We start from the raw sequence: 21,045 nt of genomic DNA, 5'->3' as shown, positions 1-21,045 counted from the left end.
TTTGATCCCTGGCCTTGATCAGTGGGTTGAGGATCTGGCATTGCCATGAGCTGCAGTGTAGGTCAAAGACTCGGCTCAGATCCTGCATTGTTGTAGCTGTGGTGTAGGCCAGCATCTGTAACTCCTATTAGACCCCTAGCCTGGGAACCTCCATATGCTGCAGGTGTGACCCTAAAAAGCAAGCAAACAAACAAAACCCAGTTTGACTTAGAGAAAAATAACAGTTATAAGGGAAGTTTTTAGGAAATATTCACCGAAAAGTAGAGCATCAATCAAAGCCCAATCAGGAAAACAGAAACCATACTGTGTTACCTAGGAAACTTAATAACTGGGTATTTTTACCCAGGGATTGGAGGGGTGCTCCACACCAAAATGGGGAACACTGAAGTGATTCAGAGATATGGATCTTAGGAAGCCATTGCCACTTTAGAGCTGAGGAAACAAAGGGAAAATGTGGGTTATTAGAACTAAGAAGCTCAGAGTACAGATCCTGCTGACTAGGGCTTGGATTTCTGAGAAGTGGTCATAGCCTCACTGGTGCTGGTAATTCTGAGGTGTTGTAATGAGTGTAAAAGTGGGAATCTAGAGCCAAACTGCTGATGACAGGATAAAGGCTAGTACTGCTGAGGTGATGCTGATAGGAGTAGGAAGAAAGGAGTAAATATCTCCTCCTCTACTGCTACCTACCATGTTCCCTCCAGTGACCTCTACTGATAGAACCTACCAGGAAGCCAGCTGGTAAAGCAGATACATGTCTGCAGAGCCTCAGCCCCATTAGTAAGGGTGAATATGGAGGGGGATGATGATAGCTTAATAAGCAGCACCAAGAACAATTAAATCAAGAGTGTTAAGCAAGGATCAGTTCGAGTAACTATCTTGCAGCTTGAAAACTCAACATAATCATATACACAAGACCTTAAAAATTAATATTCTTCTGTTGAGTTTGTCTGCCATTAGACATGCATTTGAGTATGCTGTGTCACTAGAGTTATCGTTTAATCATCCAATCTGGGAGCTATGTAGCAGATATTGTTCTAGGTGGTTGGGTTTCAACAGTGAAAAAATAAATAGGTCCCTGACCATCTTTGTGGAACTTTCATTCTAGTGAAGGGAAAACAGCAATATAAATAAAGATATAATGTGTCAGATGGTGTGTGCAATGGAGATACTAAAGCAAGTTGTGTGTGGGTGTGTGTGGGGGGAATAGGGAATGGAGGTAGGGACAGGTTGTGATTCATATGGGGTGGTCATAGAAGATCTAGATGGAGTGAAATTAGAGCAAAGACCCAAAGGAAATATGAGGAAGAAAGCAATATGAATACATGGGGAAGGTCTTTTCAGCAGGAAGTAGTTGTATTTAATAAATGTGGGTGGACTTTTTTGTAGGTTTGCAGTTTTTTAACTATTTGCATAGTTCTGCTATAGAAGGCTGTGATTCTAGCTGGGTAACATCAGCTTACTGTCAAATATAGTACCAATCCAAACATTCCACAAAGCATTGCTCATCTCTTCCACTGAGAGAAAAGCTATACTTCTTCACCATAGCAGGTTATAAAAAAAATTTGCTGATGGTAAAAGGAGCTAGCTGAAGTATGTACATAATAGCCTACCTCTACTAAAAAATACTTCCTGTTGGAAGAATCAAATATGAAATTCTGAAAGTCTCAAACCTTTAATTTGGATTATTTGAGTAAATATAGAATTCCCAAAACTGTACATAATTATGTCCTTATAAGATGTCAACCTTTGCTTTTTAGTTAAAGGTTAACAAACCTCAATAATTGGCCAACAGTCGTGTGTGTGTGTGTGTGTGTGTGTGTGTGTGTGTGTGTGTTGCCTAAAGCACCTCTCTGTCCCTCCCCTAGTGCCGATTCTGGCAGGAGTAAGGTATCTCGCTCCACATCCACTATTAACTAAGGTGGTCTGGAGCCCCTGTTTCTGTCTGGAGTCTGGAGAAACTATGAATTGGCCAACAGTCTTTAAAGCAGAAAATGGGATAGACAACACACTCTTAACCCAAAATAATGAAATCACTGTTGGTATTAGAATCATGTTTCTTTTTGTTCAGATAATTTTTTTTTCTTGGAAAACACATACATATTTTGGATTCGAGGGTGCCAGAAATTTAATATTAGCTGTGATTAAGTATTCCTTCAACCAGTTTGTCACTCAAACAACAAAGGCAAACTTATCTGTAAGGTTAGACCACTGAAAATGATATAAAGCCCAGTTCTGATCCTTGAAAAAAATGAGCTGTATCACATAATGTAAAATCTTTTTTGGTAGCTAGTTATAATTTTCTACAGGAAAGCTTGAGTTGGATATGTCTTTATTAAAGGAGAATGTAATTTTGAGATGGACACGTAGAAAGTAGAAACCTGGGAGTTCCAGTCGTGGCGCAGTGGTTAACGAATCCGACTAGGAACCATGAGGTTGTGGGTTCGGTCCCTGCCCTTGCTCAGTGGGTTAAGGATCCGGCGTTGCCGTGAGCTGTGGTGTAGGTTGCAGACGCGGCTCGGATCCGCGTTGCTGTGGCTCTGGCGTAGGCGGGTGGCTACAGCTCCGATTCAACCCCTAGCCTGGGAACCTCCATATGCCACGGGAGCGGCCCAAGAAATAGCAACAACAACAACAACAACAAAAAAGACAAAAGACAAAAAAAAAAAGAAAGTAGAAGCCTGAGTTATCTTAATTTGTTTTTAACTTTTTAAAAGGAATCTTGAAAGGAATCAACTAGAAGGCAAGAACTTGGTTCTGGAGGGGAAACTACCAAGCAGGGCTTGTGGTGTTTGCATTTAACCTCTGCGTCTAGGTTTTCTGGCTGTCAAGTAGGGATAATAGTAATTGCAACCTTTTCTAGGAAGTAAAACTGTGCTTTGACATCTGTGGCTGAAGATGTTATATTAACATAACATTATTACTAAAACATAACACATGTGTGCACATAAAACACCAGCATGCTTCTCTTTAAATGCTTGTAACATGCATACTGTTCTTCTATGCTCTCTTCACTTTAGGTCAGAGGGGAGTATAGCTTGCCACTAATCCAATTCTCAAAATATGGAGGAAATATATTCTTTAAAGCTCCATATCATCCTTTTGAGACACACTAAACCTGGTAATCCCTCATGGTCTCTGTAGCAATTGCATGGTGGCCCCCACATTAAGCCTTTGGCACCTTTTCAAATGTTGGCTAAATTACTTTTTTTCCTGGGGACTGGGACTATGAGGGAAAGGCTAGGGGAATGAAATTGGCTAGCAATATTAAAATTTTGGTTGTTTAACATTTAACTGAGTATCAACTAACGCGTTAAAAGTGCTATCTAAACAGATAATTAGCTAGTCACTGCACAGTGGGCTCTATCTAAATTTAGCTGTGAAATTAGGTTCAGGGAATGTGAAAATAGGAAAAGAAATTTTCTCAAGGGAAACGGTGGTGTCAGCACAGCTAAGGAATGTCACAATAGCTACATTTCGTCAATTATGATCATCATCAGGGCATCTCCCTGAGCGATGCTGGACAAGGTTTGTTCATGAGTGCATTCTGAGAATAGGTGATGAAAAGGAGTGGTTGCAGGAGGCAAGCTTGCAGAGTACGACGGAGGCATACTGGCAAAGAGGAAGAGAGAAAAGGGGGTGGAGGAAAAGCGGTACTTAAACCGAGATCTGGAAGACAGAATATGAGGCGGAAGTTAAGAAAGAAAAACAGAGCGATGGGCAGGGGGTAGAATTGTGTGTAGCCTTGGAGGTGAGTAAAATATTGTAAGTCAGCGGCTGGAGGTCGGGGAGACCTTAGTGATTGAAGCGGGGGGCGCGGGGAGAGGGTGATCTTGGCGGCAGACAAGCATTAGTTTAATTGCGACAGGAGGCTAAATCCTTGTTTGACTTTCTTAATTAGAGCACATTTGTGGCTGTCTAGGGGAGACAGCATGACCAACATAAAGATAATGGTGTTAGGATTGAGGACATGTGTCCTCTGCCTCCAGCCCCCCTTGGGACAATCGACTGTCTACCACCCCCGCAGAAATGCCAGTGGCTGTGGCTCTAAGGTTAAGCCACCCGGGGCAAATGAGGGCAGGGAGCGCAGCCACCGATGTGAAGGAGGGTTGTGGTGGGTCACAAACGCTCCTCTTTCGGACAAGTGTTTAATACTTCCCGAGGTCGCTTTCCCGCGATCAGTTCAGAGGAAACCAGGCAATGAAAATAAAATTACACGTGCGAACATGCAAATGAAACCAAACCAAAGAAAAACACCACCGCACTCTAGGCGCTCCAATCGGGGAAATCCACGGCCTCCTGTTGCCAGTCGCCCAGCGAGGATAGAGGACAGCCTCACAGCCAGGAAAGAGAGAGCGAGAAAGCAAACCTTCTGGGGCCCCTCTCCTCGCCCAGCTTCGTTGACTCTTTCACCCAACTGCCCTCCCAGAGAAACAAGCCAGAAAAACGTGTCTCGGCGGGCGTGGGGGAGGGAAGTGGGGCTAGGAAGATTTGAGGGACTCGGCGAGCACAGCTGTCCGGGAAGCAGGAAGAAGGAGAAAGTCTCTCCTTTGAGCCCCCGGAGACGTGGGAGATGACTAGTCCAGCAGACTACGTCCAGCTTCCCAGACAGGAACCTTTAGCTTGGGCAACGGAAAGGCAGCTCCATCCTGCACTCCCCTCCCCACCCCATTCTCCACGTCCCGGGTCCCCGCCAGAGGGAGAGCGCCGCCCGTGCGAGGCGAGCCGCGAGCACGATAGTCCCACCACCCTCCGCCTCTGTCTGCGCTGGGGCCGCGGTGGACCCGCGAGGGGCGGAGTGGGCGAGACCATTGGAAACGCTGGGAAGGGGGGGGAAAGGCAGGAACGCGAGGGGCGGGGCCTACTAACCTATTCCAGATTTTCCTGTCCTTTTTAAAACCCAGCTTTGGGAGAAACCCCGTTATCAAAGTGGAGAAAAAAGATTTTTGGTTTTTTGAAAGAGGAGGGGCGAGTATAGTAGGGCGGGGTGGAAGGAGTCGCGGCTCGCACTCCGGAACCATACCGGGAGCGCCAGTTGCTCGGGTTGGGCGGCCGAGTCCCAGCTCCTGCTTTGAGGGTCGGCGTCCTCTCCCCCTCCCGCGTGGGGCGGGGTGGTGTGTTCCGAGTTCCCAGGAGTTCGAGGCGGGCGGGTGCCGGGGGGAGGGGAGTGGCGGCGGCGGCGGCGGCGGCAGCGGGCGGCTCCCGCCTCAGCCTCGGCAGTGGCGTCGGCGACGGCGGAGTCGAAGCAGCCGCGAGCGCTCGGCTGAGTGTCAGCCGGCGGCGACCGCTCTAGAACTGGGAGTTAGGGACGCGCGCACCGGACCTTCCGTCGCCGCCGCGCCGCGGCTGCTGCTGCCGCCGCCCACCTCCTGAGGCGCCGGGGCCAGGGGAGCCGGGGGGCGGGCGAGCGAGCGGGCCGGGGGGAGGGTGGGGGATGGCGCGGACCCCGGGGCCGGCTCCGCTGTGTCCCGGAGGCGGCAAAGCACAACTTTCCTCCGCTTCTCCCCCCGGGGCCGGGCTCCTGCTGCCGCCCCCGACGCCACCGCCGCTGCTGCTGCTGCTCTTCCCTCTGCTGCTCTTCTCCCGGCTCTGTGGTAGGTGAACCTCAGCGGCCGGCGCAGGCTGAGGGAGATGCGACCGAGGGTCCTGGCGCCAGGGCCAGGCCGGCGTGGGCCGCTCTCCCGGGCGGGAGGCGGTTGTTTTCGGCGGTTGGCTGCGCGAGCGGGTGCGGCGGACTTTGCCTGGAAACTTTTCGCCGCGCCCGGGGCGAGGCCCGGGAAGGGCCGGGGCCGGCGAGTGCGGCGCAGACTGCGGGCTCCCCTCCCCCGCGGCCGCGCCGCTCGTCACGCTGCGGGCCCGGGTTCGGCGACTGTGCTTTCCGCCCGGACGCCGAGTGTTTGGTGCGCGGGGCTCTTCTATGTTTGTTCTGAGGACCGTTACTTCTTCGCTCATTCGCGGAGGGACCCAGAGCGCGGACTTACCTGCTGGGGCTAAGGTGAAGGGATGGATGCACGTTTGCCACCTCCTTTTCCCCCTCGTGAAACTTGAGCTGTGAGCTTGGAGACCTGTAGGGACCAGAGCCCGACCAAAGGAAACCTTCGAGTTCCCACTCCTCATCGCCTTCTACCCCGGAGAAGGCACCATGTTAGTCCACCCTGCTGCATTCCGTATAATCAGTTTTCCTCGGTCCTCGGGCACCTTTTTGCCCTGGCAGCCTCTGGTTCGCTTTGCATTGAGCCAGTCAATGCCTTCCAGTTTGTGGGACGTCTGCCACACTGTCCATGTTTATTTTAGCAAACCCTATTTGTTTTCAGGACTTCGATCTATGTGTAATACCTGATTGCATTGACTGTGCCTAGGCAGTTCTGATCAAAACAAGCCGCATGCCTCTCTACCCTGTCTCTTTCTTCCCTCCTGTTAGGTTACAGTTTTCCTGTCACATTTGGAGGTAGTCGAAAGTTCAGTTCCTAGGTAGGGGAGTCTGGAAGCGTTCTCATTAAGGATAGCTTAAAAACCAAAAACCAAAAACTTCGTTTCATGCATGAGAGGTGGACATATCATTAATGGAAAGCAGTGATTTGAGAAAATAAGGCCACCAGTCTTTGGGGACTGGCTCTGTTTTTTGGTAATACTGAAACACTGCACGACGTTATTCATTCGATGATTCTTATTTGGTGAGGAAAGTGGAGACGAAAAACAAACTTAAGCTTGCTCAAAAGTGGTTTGCCTAAGACATATGCAAGTCTCCTATTAGATCTCAGTGTTTAATGAAATCTAAAATGAAACCAGAAGTTTTACCAGTATTTTTTACAAGGAGAGATGTGTGTGAATTTCTTGGCTGGTGTGACTTAGAAGAAAGAATCCTGTACCCTTTAGGTGTGTCAGGATAGTTGGTTATGAGGGAGGAAAAGTTTTTAAGAGATTGAGTGCCCCTTATAGGCTGACAATAAAAATCATCCTCGCTTTTCTAGCACTGTGACAATTTCTGATTTATAGAATATGGTATGATATATGGCATGTTATCTAATTTACATTGTTTCTGTAGTCCCACTCCCTAGGTGTTTGGTTCCACTACACAATTCTTAATGAAGTTTCCTCTTTAAATTGATGCAAGATTCTAGATTGAATTTGTGTACTATTCTTATCCATTAAGGAGGATTGTGGATTACAACTGGGTAGGAGGAAAGTGGGAGCGGATGTTAATACTTTGCTATTCTGATTTATATTGTGTTAAAGACTGAGAAAATGTTATTTGTATGTCCAGTAGAGGTTTATCTAGCTAGAGAGAGCCCCATAGAAGACTAAAGCTAGGTGATATGTACAGATAAAAACACAAGGAAATTGAATTTGGGTAATAATTTCCACAGTGATTGTGCAAATGAAGTGTCAATTGGTTTTTGAAAGAACACTGGTTTTCACATGGAAAAAGAGTTAAAAAATACTCTTTAATAATGTGCTGTCGGAGGGATTTGATAATTTAGAGTCCTAAAAATTCACATAGTGTAGACAAATGGACTGTGACTTAGAGGAGGTGTAAATTAAAGTTTTTAGAGTTATCTCTGCTTGTAGAGACAGACACTAGCTTTGTGTTACTGTGCACTGCTCACTTAAAGAACTTCCTTTTTTGGCTTGTAGTGTTATAACACCCTAATTTGTGAACCCTTATGACAAGTTTTTTTCCATAAACCTTTATTTTAGAATTCAGTCTTTGAGTACTGCACAGTTGTCCTGATTTATGGATACTTAGTAAGTATGGAAACAGAATTTTCTTCTTGTAACCTGTTTGCAGATCTAACATTCCTAGTACTGCTTACTGGGTTTGACATGTACCTTCGTTTGAGTTAGCTTTAGAGTGAGAAGATTTTTAGGCTTATTAAGACATGACTATATGACTTGTTAATCAGAATGCTTTACTTATTTTGTCACATACAGATTATTTTTATCTTTTTGCTGCTGTTTTGATATGCTGCTTACATTTAGCATGGCCTTTACTAGGCAGAACTTCTGCGCTATCATCTATTGGCACAAGATAATTTTGTGTCATGTTAGTATTACTACTTTAAAAAAAAAAAAAAACCCTCGCAGTAAAAGTGGTAGACATGATATTCTGAAAGCTATAAAAATTATATCAGGTTTACTGTTTTGAGGGTGTACATTATCTGACTTAATTGAAGAACTGAACTTTTAAAATGAGAACTTTACAGGTTAACAAACTGTTAGTGTTTTTTTGTTTGTTTTAAAGCCTAAGAAATTCCTAGGTATAAAGGTCAAGGGGACTAGATTTTTCAACACTGTTTGACTTGATAAACCTCATTTCTGAGTTCCAACTCTTTCTGTTTTCAACAAGGCTTTATCTTAAGTGGATATTTAAAAGATTATTAGATTTTTTTCTAAAGATGTTTCTATTAGACCTTTTTCTGAACCTTTAAGAACACTTTCAGAACTTTCTATATACCTAGCACTTGATAGGCCCTTGGGGACTTAAAACATGAAGAAGGCAGAGTCCTGGCTTCAAGGAGCTTACAGCCGTAAAATAAGTAGATGGTAATAGGTCAGCTCCATGTTTATGACAGAGATCAGCATGAGGTGTATTGTGGGTCACCCAGAAGAGGAATACCTAACCTGTTAGGTAAAGATATGAGTGTAAACTGAGCAAAAAAATTACTTTAAAAAAATCAAGTCAGATTTCCTGAGATTAGACATTGTGGTAAGTGGTATAAGTTTTCTCTCTCTCTCTGCAGTTTATGATTTAGATACTAAACCGGCAGTTTGATTCTGAAAAAAGACCACCACTTACTAGTTGTGTGAATTTTTGGCAAGTTACTTAACCTCAGTAAACTTAAGGTTTCTTATCCTTTCAAAAAAAATAATATCAATTTGCCTGTAGAGGTCTTGTGAGGATTAAATGAAAGGATAAAATAAAATGCTTAGTAGAATGTATGGAATATACATTCAAATGTTACCATTTATTATCTTTTACATTATAAACTAACCAACCTGATATTTGTCATTCTTAAATTTTGCTCAAAGGGGAGTTCCTGCTTTGGCACAAATGGGTTAAGACTCTCGGTTGTCTCTGAGGCAATGTGGGTTTGATCCCCACTCTGGTGCCATAGGCAAGCATCAGGCATTGCTGCAGCCGTGGCATAGGTCTGTGGTGTAGGTTGCAGCTGCTGCTTGGATTCGGTACCCTGGCCCAGGAACTTCCATATGCTGCGGGTGCAGCCAAAAAAAAAAAAAAATTCTACCCTAGCAGCTTGAATAATTAAGTTTTCAAGTTGATTGACTTGCTGTATTTGCAGTTTACATCTTTATTTTGAGTGTATAGCCCAATCAATACTCTTTAAATATCCTTTAAATTTATCCCCTGTGATATACAGATGATCAATTTTCAGAATTTTGGGATATGATGAAATTAACTCAACTGGTTTTATGGAACCTAGTTGAATAGACCTTTAATGATGTAGAATACAGTTTAGGACCTGATAGTTCCATAAGATCACTTAGAATGTTAGTGGGTATATTGAAAAAATATGAAGTTAAAAATGTGGAGTTGAAGAAGGAGTCATAATTTTCACTTTTACTTTATGAAGTTATTGGTAGTATCAGGTTGGAGCCTCTAATATATATTGTCCACATGAATCTTTCTACATCCTAAACGTATTATTGCAAAGTGAACCAAATTTAACATTTAGCTGTAGTGTAAGAAATAGGAATTAGAAAAGCTGGGCAATTATATATTTGTGGGTGTGTGTGTATTTACTATTTTACTTTGTTTATGTCACTTGTGCTCATATATATATGTGTGTGTGCATATGTGTATATATATATATATATATATATACATACATACATATATATAGTGATTCAGCAACTCTTATGTACCTTTTACATCTGTATAGTTGAGGAAAAAAACTCATGGCTTATTGCCTATTATTTGAAAATTATTGACGAGAAATTGACCAGTGCTGTTGTTAAAAAGCAGTGTTTTGCTATTCTGTAATTTACCCCTTAAAAATTAGTGAGTTAATAATATATTGCTATAGCATATTCTATAATCTATCAAAGTCCTCATAAAATTGGCAATATGGAGTTCCAGTTGTGGCTCAGCAGTAATGAACCTGACTAGTGTCCAAGAGGACAAGGAGTCTATCCCTAGCCTTGCTAAGTGGATTAAGGGTCTGACATTGCTGTGAGCTGTGGTGTAGGTTGCAGACGCGGCTCGGATCTGGCATTGCTGTGGCTGTGGCATAGGCCAGCAGCTGTAGCTCCAATTTTATCCCTAGCCTGGGAACTTTCATATGCCACATGTGCGGCCCTAAAAAACAAAAAATAAATAAATAAATAAATGACAATATGGACTATATGGTTTGTGAAAGATGTGGCATTTAATTAATAATGGTATTAATATGTAAATGTAGGATAAAATCAAATAGCCTTTAAGTAAATAATATAATTGTTTTGAATACCAGGCACTTAGGAAAAAAATGTAAGCACCATTAATGTCATATTTTTGATTACCTTTGTAATTTGTTTGAAAATTGTCTTGAGTGTGTATCCTTTCCTGAATTTCATAAAACTTATGATTTTTTTTCCTGCATTAGGCTCTGACATAGTTTCATCACTTATGTAAATAAAATTTGTTGTGAATCTTTATCAAGGGTGAACTTTAGGTTTTTTCCTAAATGGCTCACTAACAGCGTAGGTCATTAGTTTAAAATTTTAGTGAGGGCTGCCTCTTATAAGTCTAGCTACGCTATATTGCAGGTACCATAGTAGCCTGGCGTAGGCCAAGTGCTACAGCTCCGATTAGCCTGGGAACCTCCATATGCCGCAGGTGCTGCCCAAGAAATGGCAAAAAAGACAAAAAAAAAAAAAAAGGAGGAGTTTATAAATCACTGTTCTCAGCTAGCCAAGGTCAGCAAAAGTAGGGTATGTGGGCAGGTTCAAACTCTAGTTACTAGGAAGTCTTTTTCCAAACAACATTCCAGGTCCTACTGTGGACTTAGTGGATTGACAGTTTTTGCAAGAGGGCTAGGGAATGGAGCCTGGTGATTGGGGCATTTTGAGAGATATCTTCAGATGATTGTTTCTTCCCTTGATAAATGCTATTTATTACAGCATTTTTTATATGTGATTTCACCAGATATGGTCATTATTTTGTTCATTGTTGTGCCCTCATGTGCTAGGCATGTAGTGGGCACTCAAATTTCTTTATTTTAAGAATTTAATAGCAAAATAAAATTTAGTTTACACCAGGACTGTCCCGTAGAAATAATGCGAATTATATACATAATGTGAACCACATTAAAAATGAAATAAAAGGGGAGTTCCCGTTGTGACACAGTGGAAACGAATCCGACTAGGAACCATGAGTTTGTGGGTTCGATCCCTGGCCTCGCTCAGTGGGTTAAGGATCCGGCGTTGCCGTGACCTGTGGTGTAAGTTGCAGTGGAGGCTCAGATCTGGTGTTGCTGTGGCTGTGGTGTAGGCCGGCAGCTGTAGCTCTCATTAGACCGCTAGCCTAGGGAACCTCCATATGCTGTGGATGTGGCCCTCAAAAGACCAAAAAAAAAAAAAAAACCCAGAAAAAGAAATAAAAGAAATGGGTGAAATTAATTTTAATATATTTTATTTAATATAATATAACCAAAATGTTATTTTAGCATGCAGTTGATGTTAAAATTGAGGTATTTTATATTTCAAAAGACTGTATTTATATATATATTTTATTATATATATTTGTTGTCTTTGAAATATGAGTATTTTTCTTTTTGGGGCCACACCTGTAGCACATGGAGGTTCCCAGGCTAGGGTCCAGTTGGAGCTGTAGTCCCCTGGCCTACACCCCAGCCACAGCGACACAGGTATCTGAGCCACGTCTGCAACCTACACCACAGCTCAGGGCAGTGCTATATCCTTAATCCACTGAGTGAGGCCAGGGATCAAACCCGCATACTCATGGATGCTTAGTCAGGTTCATGACGGGAACTCCGTAATCTGATGTATGTTTTACACTTACATATTGTTGTTTGGATGGGCCATATTTCATGTGTTTAGTAGTCACATGTGGCTGGTGGCTACCATATTGGATAATGTGGCTCCGAACTATTTGTGATCTCCCTAGTAGCTTATGTCCTTCTCTGGTTCTTACTCATAGTGATATTATTCTTCCTTCCTATCTAGTCAAATTCTGAAATGCCCAGTTTAAGATTAATTTTCTCTGTGAAGCCTTCCCTTATCACTTGTTTCATACAGGAGCATTTCTTCTTTCTAAAATAGTTACTCTTTATGTTCATTATCTAGTATTATAAGCTATTTTGTGGTGTGTACTTTTTGCAATAAATAAGGACACTGCCTCAGGCTTCACTCATAGCATGTATCACAGAATAAACACAGTTTATTTTTTAAACTGTATGGATTTTAACAGGGAGGAAGAAAGTTTTCTTTACTCCTCTGGGTTCTTCTGGCTTGTCTAAGAATAACATTGACATGAGTCTAATCTAAAAGAAGAAAATCAAGTGAAAGTTTAATGGCATATGTACATGGAAGAGACCCAGGAAAACTGAGTAACTTGCCACCTTCCGTTAAAGACAGAAGAGGGCATTGGGAGTAGTGTTTTGAGACTTCATAGGGGAGAAGGGCAATTCACATGAAGATTGAAAAGCAAATGGTTGGTAAATGAGTGTTTGTTGGACTTTGCAGAGACAATGAGACATGGAGTGGACTCTGATCTATAGGTCCTGCTGAGTCCCCCCCACACAGCACATACTCTTTGTAGATATCTCTGGTGATAGCTCAATTCCAGGAATAAGCTTCCTATCTCAGTTTTTATTAAGCAGTTAGGGAGAGGGTCAGAGTTTTCTCCTGAGTGTTTTGGGCCCTGATTGTTTTCAGCTCAAAGTAATTTTGTGCCAGAGAGGCATTATGGGGTGCCAAGTTTTGCTCCCAGACATTTGCTTTTTTTTTTTATTATTATTTCCTCTTAATATCTATTTAAAGAATTGATCAAATTTGCTATACAACAAAATGGTATCAAGAGAATACTTGGTTTATGACTTCATCTTCCATGTTGAAATAAAATAATAAAACAATAGTAGCTATAATAAATAATGACAAAACTTATGAATTTGACTTCATTTCCCATCTAATCCTAGCTATCTTTCAAATCGTTAGTCCCTGGAGCAAATTTTGTTCATTTTTTTTGTGCTTTTAGGTTTAGAGCTATGTTTGCCAAATATTTGATAGAACACTAGTCTTAAGAAAGTGTTTTTGGAAGAAAGTATCCTGGTTGAATGAATACATTTGGGAATGGGAAAAACTAACCATGTGACCCCCCTTCCTTATGGAAAATCAGTATATGCATTAGTTTATTAATGGTCTAAGAAATTCTTAGAGCATCAATATCCTTTTTTGCATTAATTAAAGAACCTGTTGTGTTGTACAAGCTGTGTTTTACAGTATACACTATAGGAAATATATCCTTAGAGAGGTTTATATACTGGATATTATTCCTATCTTGACACTATTTCTATTCCTACTCTTCCAAGATAGTATATCATATATACACATAGCATATCATATATAGTATTTATTTAGTAAACTAGAAGAGGTTGACAGGTTTTAAAGATGTTGCTTGGTGAGAAGGTTCTTTGTTGATTTTTCTTTTTCTAAAAATTCTTTTTGCTCTTTTTACTTCTCTCTTTATTCCCTATCATCTTACCCATTTTGAATCTGAAGTATTTGCAAAACTGACCTAGGAGGAATACAGTTCTTCCTCTTTGGTATTGCAAAATTAGCACTGTAATATCTACCCTAAGATATATGTAGTTCAGGCAGCTTTTGTGGGACATATCTCACTTTATGTATAACATCTCATTCTGGCTTTGAGTTTTAGGAATAAAGTGGATTAATTTAAAAATAGCTGTTCTGTTTTGTAGTGAAAGTATACCAGTGTTGTAATTGGGAAGGATATGAAAAAAATCAAGAGGCAGTTGTAAAAATAGGTTCATATAGCTAGGATTTCAACTCAGTGCTTGAAAACATTGTATATAATTTTTAAGAGTGTGCTGGACTCTTCTCATGGCTTCCTTTCAGAGGAAAAGCAAAAATATTAATGAAATGTTAGTATTAGAAAACTGCGGTAAAATGACTTATATAGTGACTTTGTGACTTATCTTTGATAGACGTGATTGTCATTACTAAAATATCTGAGGCCATTGTTTTTGAAACTTATTAATATGATATCTAATTTAGTCATAGCTACTGTGAACTAGATTAAGATTTCATTTCATAAGTGTCCTTGTCTTTATGAACTCCAAACTCCTTTCTAATTTGGTTTAGATTAAAGATAATCATTCATGGTTATAAGTTCAATTTAATATTGACTAAGTCAGACAATAAACTATCTAATATTTACATCTGCTTAGAGATAGCCTGCTTCATTTATTTTAAATGGAAAGATTTTAAAAAGCCTTTCTATTTCTTTTTTTGTTATTGAAGAGACTCATATAGGAGAAGGTACATAGCTAACAGTTCTATCCTTCTCTGATTTCTACTTGTTAAACTTAAAAGTGGTAAAAAATTATTACCAACAAAAATTTTGAGAAATACATGCAAATAGTCTAGTTGTATTGAACATCAGCTTATATAGTAGCTTCCCCATTCCTGTAAGTTATTCTGAGATTTTAAACATATGATTGTTTTGATGATACGGTTTTATTTGCCCAGTCCACATTAAAATCAGAATGAATTTTAATATTGAAATAACAGTAAGAAACTCTTATTTCAAGTTGTTGCCTTTTGCTTGCTGTACACTACTACAGTGTCAAAGATTGATTATTTTTCTTTTAAAGCTGATATAGCCTCTACAGTTGACTGACTGCTTTTGAATGACAAAAAGAAGGCATATCAAGGCTAGAATTAGTAATGCCAATGAAGACATCTTTTCTTTCTTAGCAAAAAATAAGGCTATTTAGTTAGACTATTGACTTTTTTCCTTTTCTTTTTCTTTTTTCTTTTTCTTTTTTTTGTCTTTTTAGGGCCGCATCTTCGGCATATGGAGGTTCCCAGGCTAGGGGTTGAATTGGAACTATAGCTGTTGGCCTGTACTACAGTGGCAGCAACGCCAAATCCTATGAGCCGTGTCTGCTACCTACACCACAGTTCACAGCAATGCCAGATCCTTAATCCACTGAGTGAGGCCAGGGGTTGAACCTGCGTCCTCACGGATACTTGTCAGATTCGTTTCCTCTGAGCCATGATGGCAACTGCTTTTTTTTATTTAACTTTTTTCCTTCATTGAAGATGTTATTTTTACATTTTTCAATGAAAAACGTTGTCAACTTTTAGATTTGTAAAAGAGTTAGCAATTATGGTTATTTTGAAGCCATTCATTGTTTATTAAGCTAATTTTCCATATGTGTATAAAAAGATCTGAACATTGATACATTTTTATTGTATTTATAACTAATAGTGAAAATGTTTAAATATATAAATAGCTGGTGAAATTTTTATATAACATATTAAAAAGTCTGTTGTCTTGTAAAAGCTTTAATGCTAACAGCATCTGTTAGAATATAAAAACAAATCTGAAGTTCTCTAAGAAAAATACATTAGTTTCCTTTGAGGATACTATTGTTGCTTTGCTGCCCTCTACAGTCATCTAAAAGTCAGTCTAGACGTTTCCCCCATGATGACTAAAATACTTCCTTGACCTTTGTGCTATAAATTTCAAGAGTGAGTTGAGTAATATTTTCTGTTAAAATATGATAACATTTTAATTGGTCACAACAGTTGATCTACACCTGTAATGCAAAAAATAAAAGTCTTAGAAATTGAAGGAGGAAATGGATTGAGGACCCACGTGCATCAATAAGGAAATGGATAATAGAGCACCAACCAAGTGATAAGAAGTATAGAGGATACCACAGTGGAGTAAGACATGATGGCTGCTCCAAGCTTATAAACCCATTAGTAAGACAAACCAGATATTTTTAGTAACACACCATATGTTAGATATTTGTAATAACATTTCAAGTAGTGGTATGATATAGCCAAAAAAAAAGAAATATATCATTTAGGCTTGGAAGAGTCAGAGAAAGCTAGTTAGAGGAGATAAAATTTTTGAGGTGTTATCTTCAAGAATGATTGGGGTTTTGCTAGAGAAAACAGGTTATTTCAAGCACGGAAGAGAATATTTGTTAAAACACAAAGCCTCTGCTAGGCAGAAAGGACTACCCCTTGGAAATTTTGCCCTTAAGAAATATAAAATTTAATTGCTAGGAGATTTGGAATTAGAAAATTGTGTATATGTGTGTGTCTCTTTGAAATACAGTTATTTAACCTTTCTGCCTGTTTCAGCTGGAATATACTTAGTTAAATAATATCTCCTTTACAGAGTTGCTGTGAAAAATTAAATGAAATCCTTATTACACTGCAGTAAAGTGCTTTACAAGTACAAATAACAATAATGCAAGAGAGAATGAATTGTGTTAGAAATACAAAATATTGTGAGATTACAGAAGGTGTGGTTTAACTGGGGAATAGAGGAAGACATAACCGAAGACTTAATAGAAGACCTAATTTTTTAGCTGAACCTCGAAGGAAGAGTTTTCCATTTGTGAGAGAAGTCAGTGAAAAAGGGCATTCCAGACTGAAAAGATCACTGGACTGAAAACTCTGTAGAAGGAATTAGTTGTTCCATGTGGTTCAGACAGGAGCTTTATGGAGGGAAATCATAGATTCTTAAATACTTTGCTGAAGAGATTAGATTTTATGTGGTAGACAGTAAGGAGATTCTGAAGGCAGATAATCACTGAATTTGTGAATTGAGACTATTTTATACCTCTGACAGCAATATAAAAGACATTGAGATAAGAAGCAAGCCAAAGGGAAAAACCATTGCAGTTGTCCATGGGAAGAGAGGATTGTGGAGATAAACAGGCATTTTGGCAGAGGACTTTAAAGGGAGGGATGGATCTGAGTAGATTATTTGGTGGTTGGATATTGTGGGTGAGGAAGGAAGAGTTGGTAATAAACTTATGTTTCTCTCTTAAATGACTAGAAAGCTTTGGTCAGAGGACTGATGAATCAGTCTAGTACCTTTCTGGAGACACTTTAATTCTGGGCCATATTTTAGAGCTGTAAGTGGAGATTTGTTAAGAGAGGGTAGGAGGTAGGATATGAAATTGGGAATTATCAGGGCCGAGGTATATGGGTTAGTTGAGCTGTTTAAGGGAGAAAGGAGGCAGGGGGGGAAGAGAGCAGGGAGGGTAGAAGAGGAGAAGGGAGAAATGGGAAGTAGGGAGGGTACTGGAAGAAAATTTAAAGGTTGAGGTATTTTCATTGGATAAAAGGGAGGGAGAGGAGAAATAATCCAGAAACAATATCTTACTTGATAAATAGATGGTATATTTAGTAATTAAAAGAAGTGTAATGACAACTTAGTAATTTAGTAAAAGTGGTTAGCAGAAAAGTCAGATTCCAAAAAATTAACTCATGAGGAGATAGAAAGTAGTACAGTAGGGCCTGCTTTGGATAAAGAGGAAAATGAGTGAATAATTTGAGAGGGAAGAATAATATATCGGTTGTTAACGTACTGAATGGGTTGTCCACAGATTTCATAGTGAAGCCCTAACTCCCTGTGGGATGGTATTAGGGTTTTCTGGGAGGTTATTAGATTTAGATAGGGTCATGAATTTAGAGCCCTCATAATGGGATTAGTGCCCTTAAAAGAAGAGAAAGACACCAGAGCTTCCTTCCTCTGCCATGATGAGAATACAACAAGAAGGTAGTCATCTCAGCCTGAAAAGAGAGTTCTCACCAGATCCCAACCAGGTTAACACCCTGATCTTGGACTTCTTATCTTACAGAACTGGAGAGATAAATGTTAGTTGTTTAAATCACCCAGTCTGTGGTATTTTGTTCTAGCATCCTGAGCTAAGGCATTAGTTAAGGTTCTTAATTATAAATACTTTAAACTTGACTTTTGTTAAATACATGTATTGGTTCAAGTATGAAAATGAAGAATCAAAGGAGGCTAGGCATCTAGAACCACGTCCAGAACCAGGATAATATCTAAGGACAGTCTGTCAAGGTCATTTCTTGCTCCCTCCTTGAGACACTGAATATTACGACATTGCCTCTTACACTGGCATTGCAGCTTTTAGAAATTAGATGCCGTTATTGCCATAGCCCAAGATAATATATTTCTATGAGTATCCACTACAGAAAGTTGAAGAAAATTTTTATGGTGAGATTTCTCTATCTTTGGGGGTGGGGGTGGGAAGAGAACATTGGTATGGCAAGACCCAGGAACAGAAAGCAAGTGGAAACGTTAAAAACACAGGTAAGACAGGCTCTTCTATTAGAGAAAAAGAAAATGGTAGGTGAAAATACAGAGACACTTCCAGGTATAAGAGAGGGAAGTTATTGAGAGGCTTTGGTTTTTTAGTGATGTAAGTGAAAAGTTTTGAGAATCAGTGCAGGGTGATGTTGGGACTTAGTAATAGAACCTTTGGACAGAAATGGAATAAGACATCAGTTAAGAGTGAATAAAATGATGGGTCGGTATTGAAGGCGTAAGTTGGTATAACTTGAACTTGGGAATGATGAATGATGGTGTGGAAGTGGTAGTAAGTTTATGTTGATTGATCACTGTGTACTGGAGAGTATTCTAGATACTGTGAAAAACCAGCTGATAAAAGGATAAAATGTATTCTTGGGGACCAATTGTATTTATGTTCTGAAGGAAGTAGAATAGAGCTACTACTAAGTGCCTTTTGAATATAATAGGATGTTATTGGGGGTTTATAAGTAGAGAAATAATATAGGTAAAGTAGTATTTAAGAAATAATTGATTATCCTAAACAAGATAATTTAGATAGAGTTATTGAGGCCTGAATAAGATGGTAATGGTTGAAATGAAAGGGAAAGTTTTAAACATAGGAGATAATAAAAAGGCAAAATAATACTTATTAATGATCTCAAGATATGAGGAGTAGGGAAAAATTAGTACATTTGGGGATTTTGTGTCAGACACATGAGGTAACAGTGTAAATACTGTGGAAAGGGCGGTTGAGGTAAGGATTAGATAGTACATGAGAGGATATGTTAGTTTCCTAGGCCTGCCATAACAAAATACTACAAACTGGGTGGATTACAATAACAGAAATTTATTCTCTTATGTTTCTGGAGCCTAGAAGACTGAAATCAAGATGTCAGCACGACTGTGTTCCTTCTGAGACTCTGGGTAGTTATTCCTACCACATCCTAGCTTCCTCCTGACTTCCAGTGGTGGCCATTAATCCTTGGCATTTCTTGGTTTACAGGTGTCACAGGCTTTCTCTGTATGTGTTTTTGTTTTTTGTTTTTTTCCTTTCTGGTGTATTCTTCTTCTTGTAAAGACAGCAACCATACTGGATTAAGCCCACGCTACTCCAGTATGACCTTATCTTAATTTACATCTCCAGTATGACCTTATCTTAATTTACATTCACATGTACTTGGAGTTAGGGTTTCAACATATTTTTAAAGAGGGATATATAATACCTCATAATAAATGGGTCATGAATTTGGTTTTGACAGTTAATTGTGAGATTTGAGGCTTGATTCAAATTAGAGTGCCAGGTAAATATAGAATTTGAACATGTGAAATATGGGCTGGTTTGAATAAGACTTGAGACATAAACTCAGGAAATAATAAAAACTATTAATATATGCATATGTGCATATGCATTAACATATGCTTATATTAATAAAGAGCTTTAATATGTAATATGTTATACACACATATATATACATATACACATACAGAAAAGTATAAATGTAAGTGCGCAGTAGAATGAACTATTACAAAGTGAGCATATCCATGAAACCATCCTGGTCAAGAAATAAATCTTTTACCAGCACTCCAAAAGCCACTCTTCCATTACTTTCCAATCACAAATGCTTCTCTCTTCCCCAATAACAACCACAATTCACATCATAAATTAGTTTTATCTGTTATTTGAACTTTATATAGTGTTTCTTTGCTAATATTATGAGATTTATCTATGTTGCATATAGCAGCAGTTCTCTTTTTGTAAACCACTATGCAGTGTTCTGTTTCATAATTAATCCATGATCTATCCATTTTAATGTTGGGCAGATATTTTGGTTATTTTCACTTTGAGGCTTTTATGAATAGTACTACTGTGAACATCATTGTACAGCTTTTTCTTGATCTTTGATGGGGTTACATCCCTATAAGTTGAAAATATTAGTTAAAATGCATTTAATATGTGTATCCTAACATTGCAGCTTAGCCTAGCCTACCTTAATGTGCCCAGGACACTTAGGTTAGCCTATAGTTGGGCCAGTCATCTAACTCAAAGCCTATTTTATAATAAAGTGTTTAATATTGCATGTAATTTATTGAATACTTAAAGTGAAAACCAGGATGTTTGTGTGGATACAGACTAGCTTAAGTATTGGTCGTTTACCCTTGTAATGGCCTGGCTGACTGGGAGCTGTGGCTCACTGCTGCTTCCTGACATTGTGAGAGAGTATCCTACTGAATATTGGTAGCAGGAAAAGATCAAAATTCAAAATTTGAGGTGCAGTTTCTACTAAATGTATATTGCTTTTACACCATCATAGAGTCAAAAAATAGTTGCATTGAACCATCGAATGTTAGAGACCGTCTGTGTCTTTCTTTTGGTGGTATAATTGCTATTTCACTTTATGTGTGTTTTTGTTGAAAAAGTTTTTGAAAGTATTTGTTACAACTTATACTTCCCATATGAAGCATAGGAGTTTCAGTTGCTCTGCCACCTTCCCAGCCCTTTGTAATATCACTGTTTTTCTTTTATCCATTTTGATTAGTATGTAATGGTACAACATTGTGATTGTAATTTATATTTATCTGGTGTCTGAGATCTAAGGATTATGGGCCATTTGAATATCCTTCTGTGAAGTACCTGTTAATTCTCTTCCCATTTTATTCAGTTGGATTATCATGTATCTTTATGGATTTATAGGAACTTACTATGTGTGTTAGATGTGAAC

General features: G+C 39.6%; 1 protein-coding gene across 2 annotated transcripts in view; it reads left to right on the top strand.

The window, feature by feature from the left end:
• The first annotated feature begins 5,176 nt into the window (after positions 1–5,176).
• Positions 5,177–21,045, top strand: part of NECTIN3 (nectin cell adhesion molecule 3) — a 121,503-nt gene continuing 105,634 nt past the window's right edge. The window contains exon 1 of one of the 2 annotated variants that reach the window (XM_047792882.1): positions 5,177–5,591. In XM_047792882.1, coding sequence (XP_047648838.1) covers positions 5,432–5,591 — 160 coding nt within the window. In that variant the 5' untranslated portion in view covers positions 5,177–5,431. The remainder of the gene's footprint in view (positions 5,592–21,045) is intronic. The other variant, XM_047792871.1, reaches the window with a different exon arrangement.

The sequence above is a fragment of the Phacochoerus africanus genome, chromosome 1 (genome assembly GCF_016906955.1).
Source record: "Phacochoerus africanus isolate WHEZ1 chromosome 1, ROS_Pafr_v1, whole genome shotgun sequence".
Classification (NCBI taxonomy): domain Eukaryota; kingdom Metazoa; phylum Chordata; class Mammalia; order Artiodactyla; family Suidae; genus Phacochoerus; species Phacochoerus africanus.
Note: the sequence above shows the minus strand (reverse complement) of the source record. Positions and strands in the feature narration are given on the sequence as shown.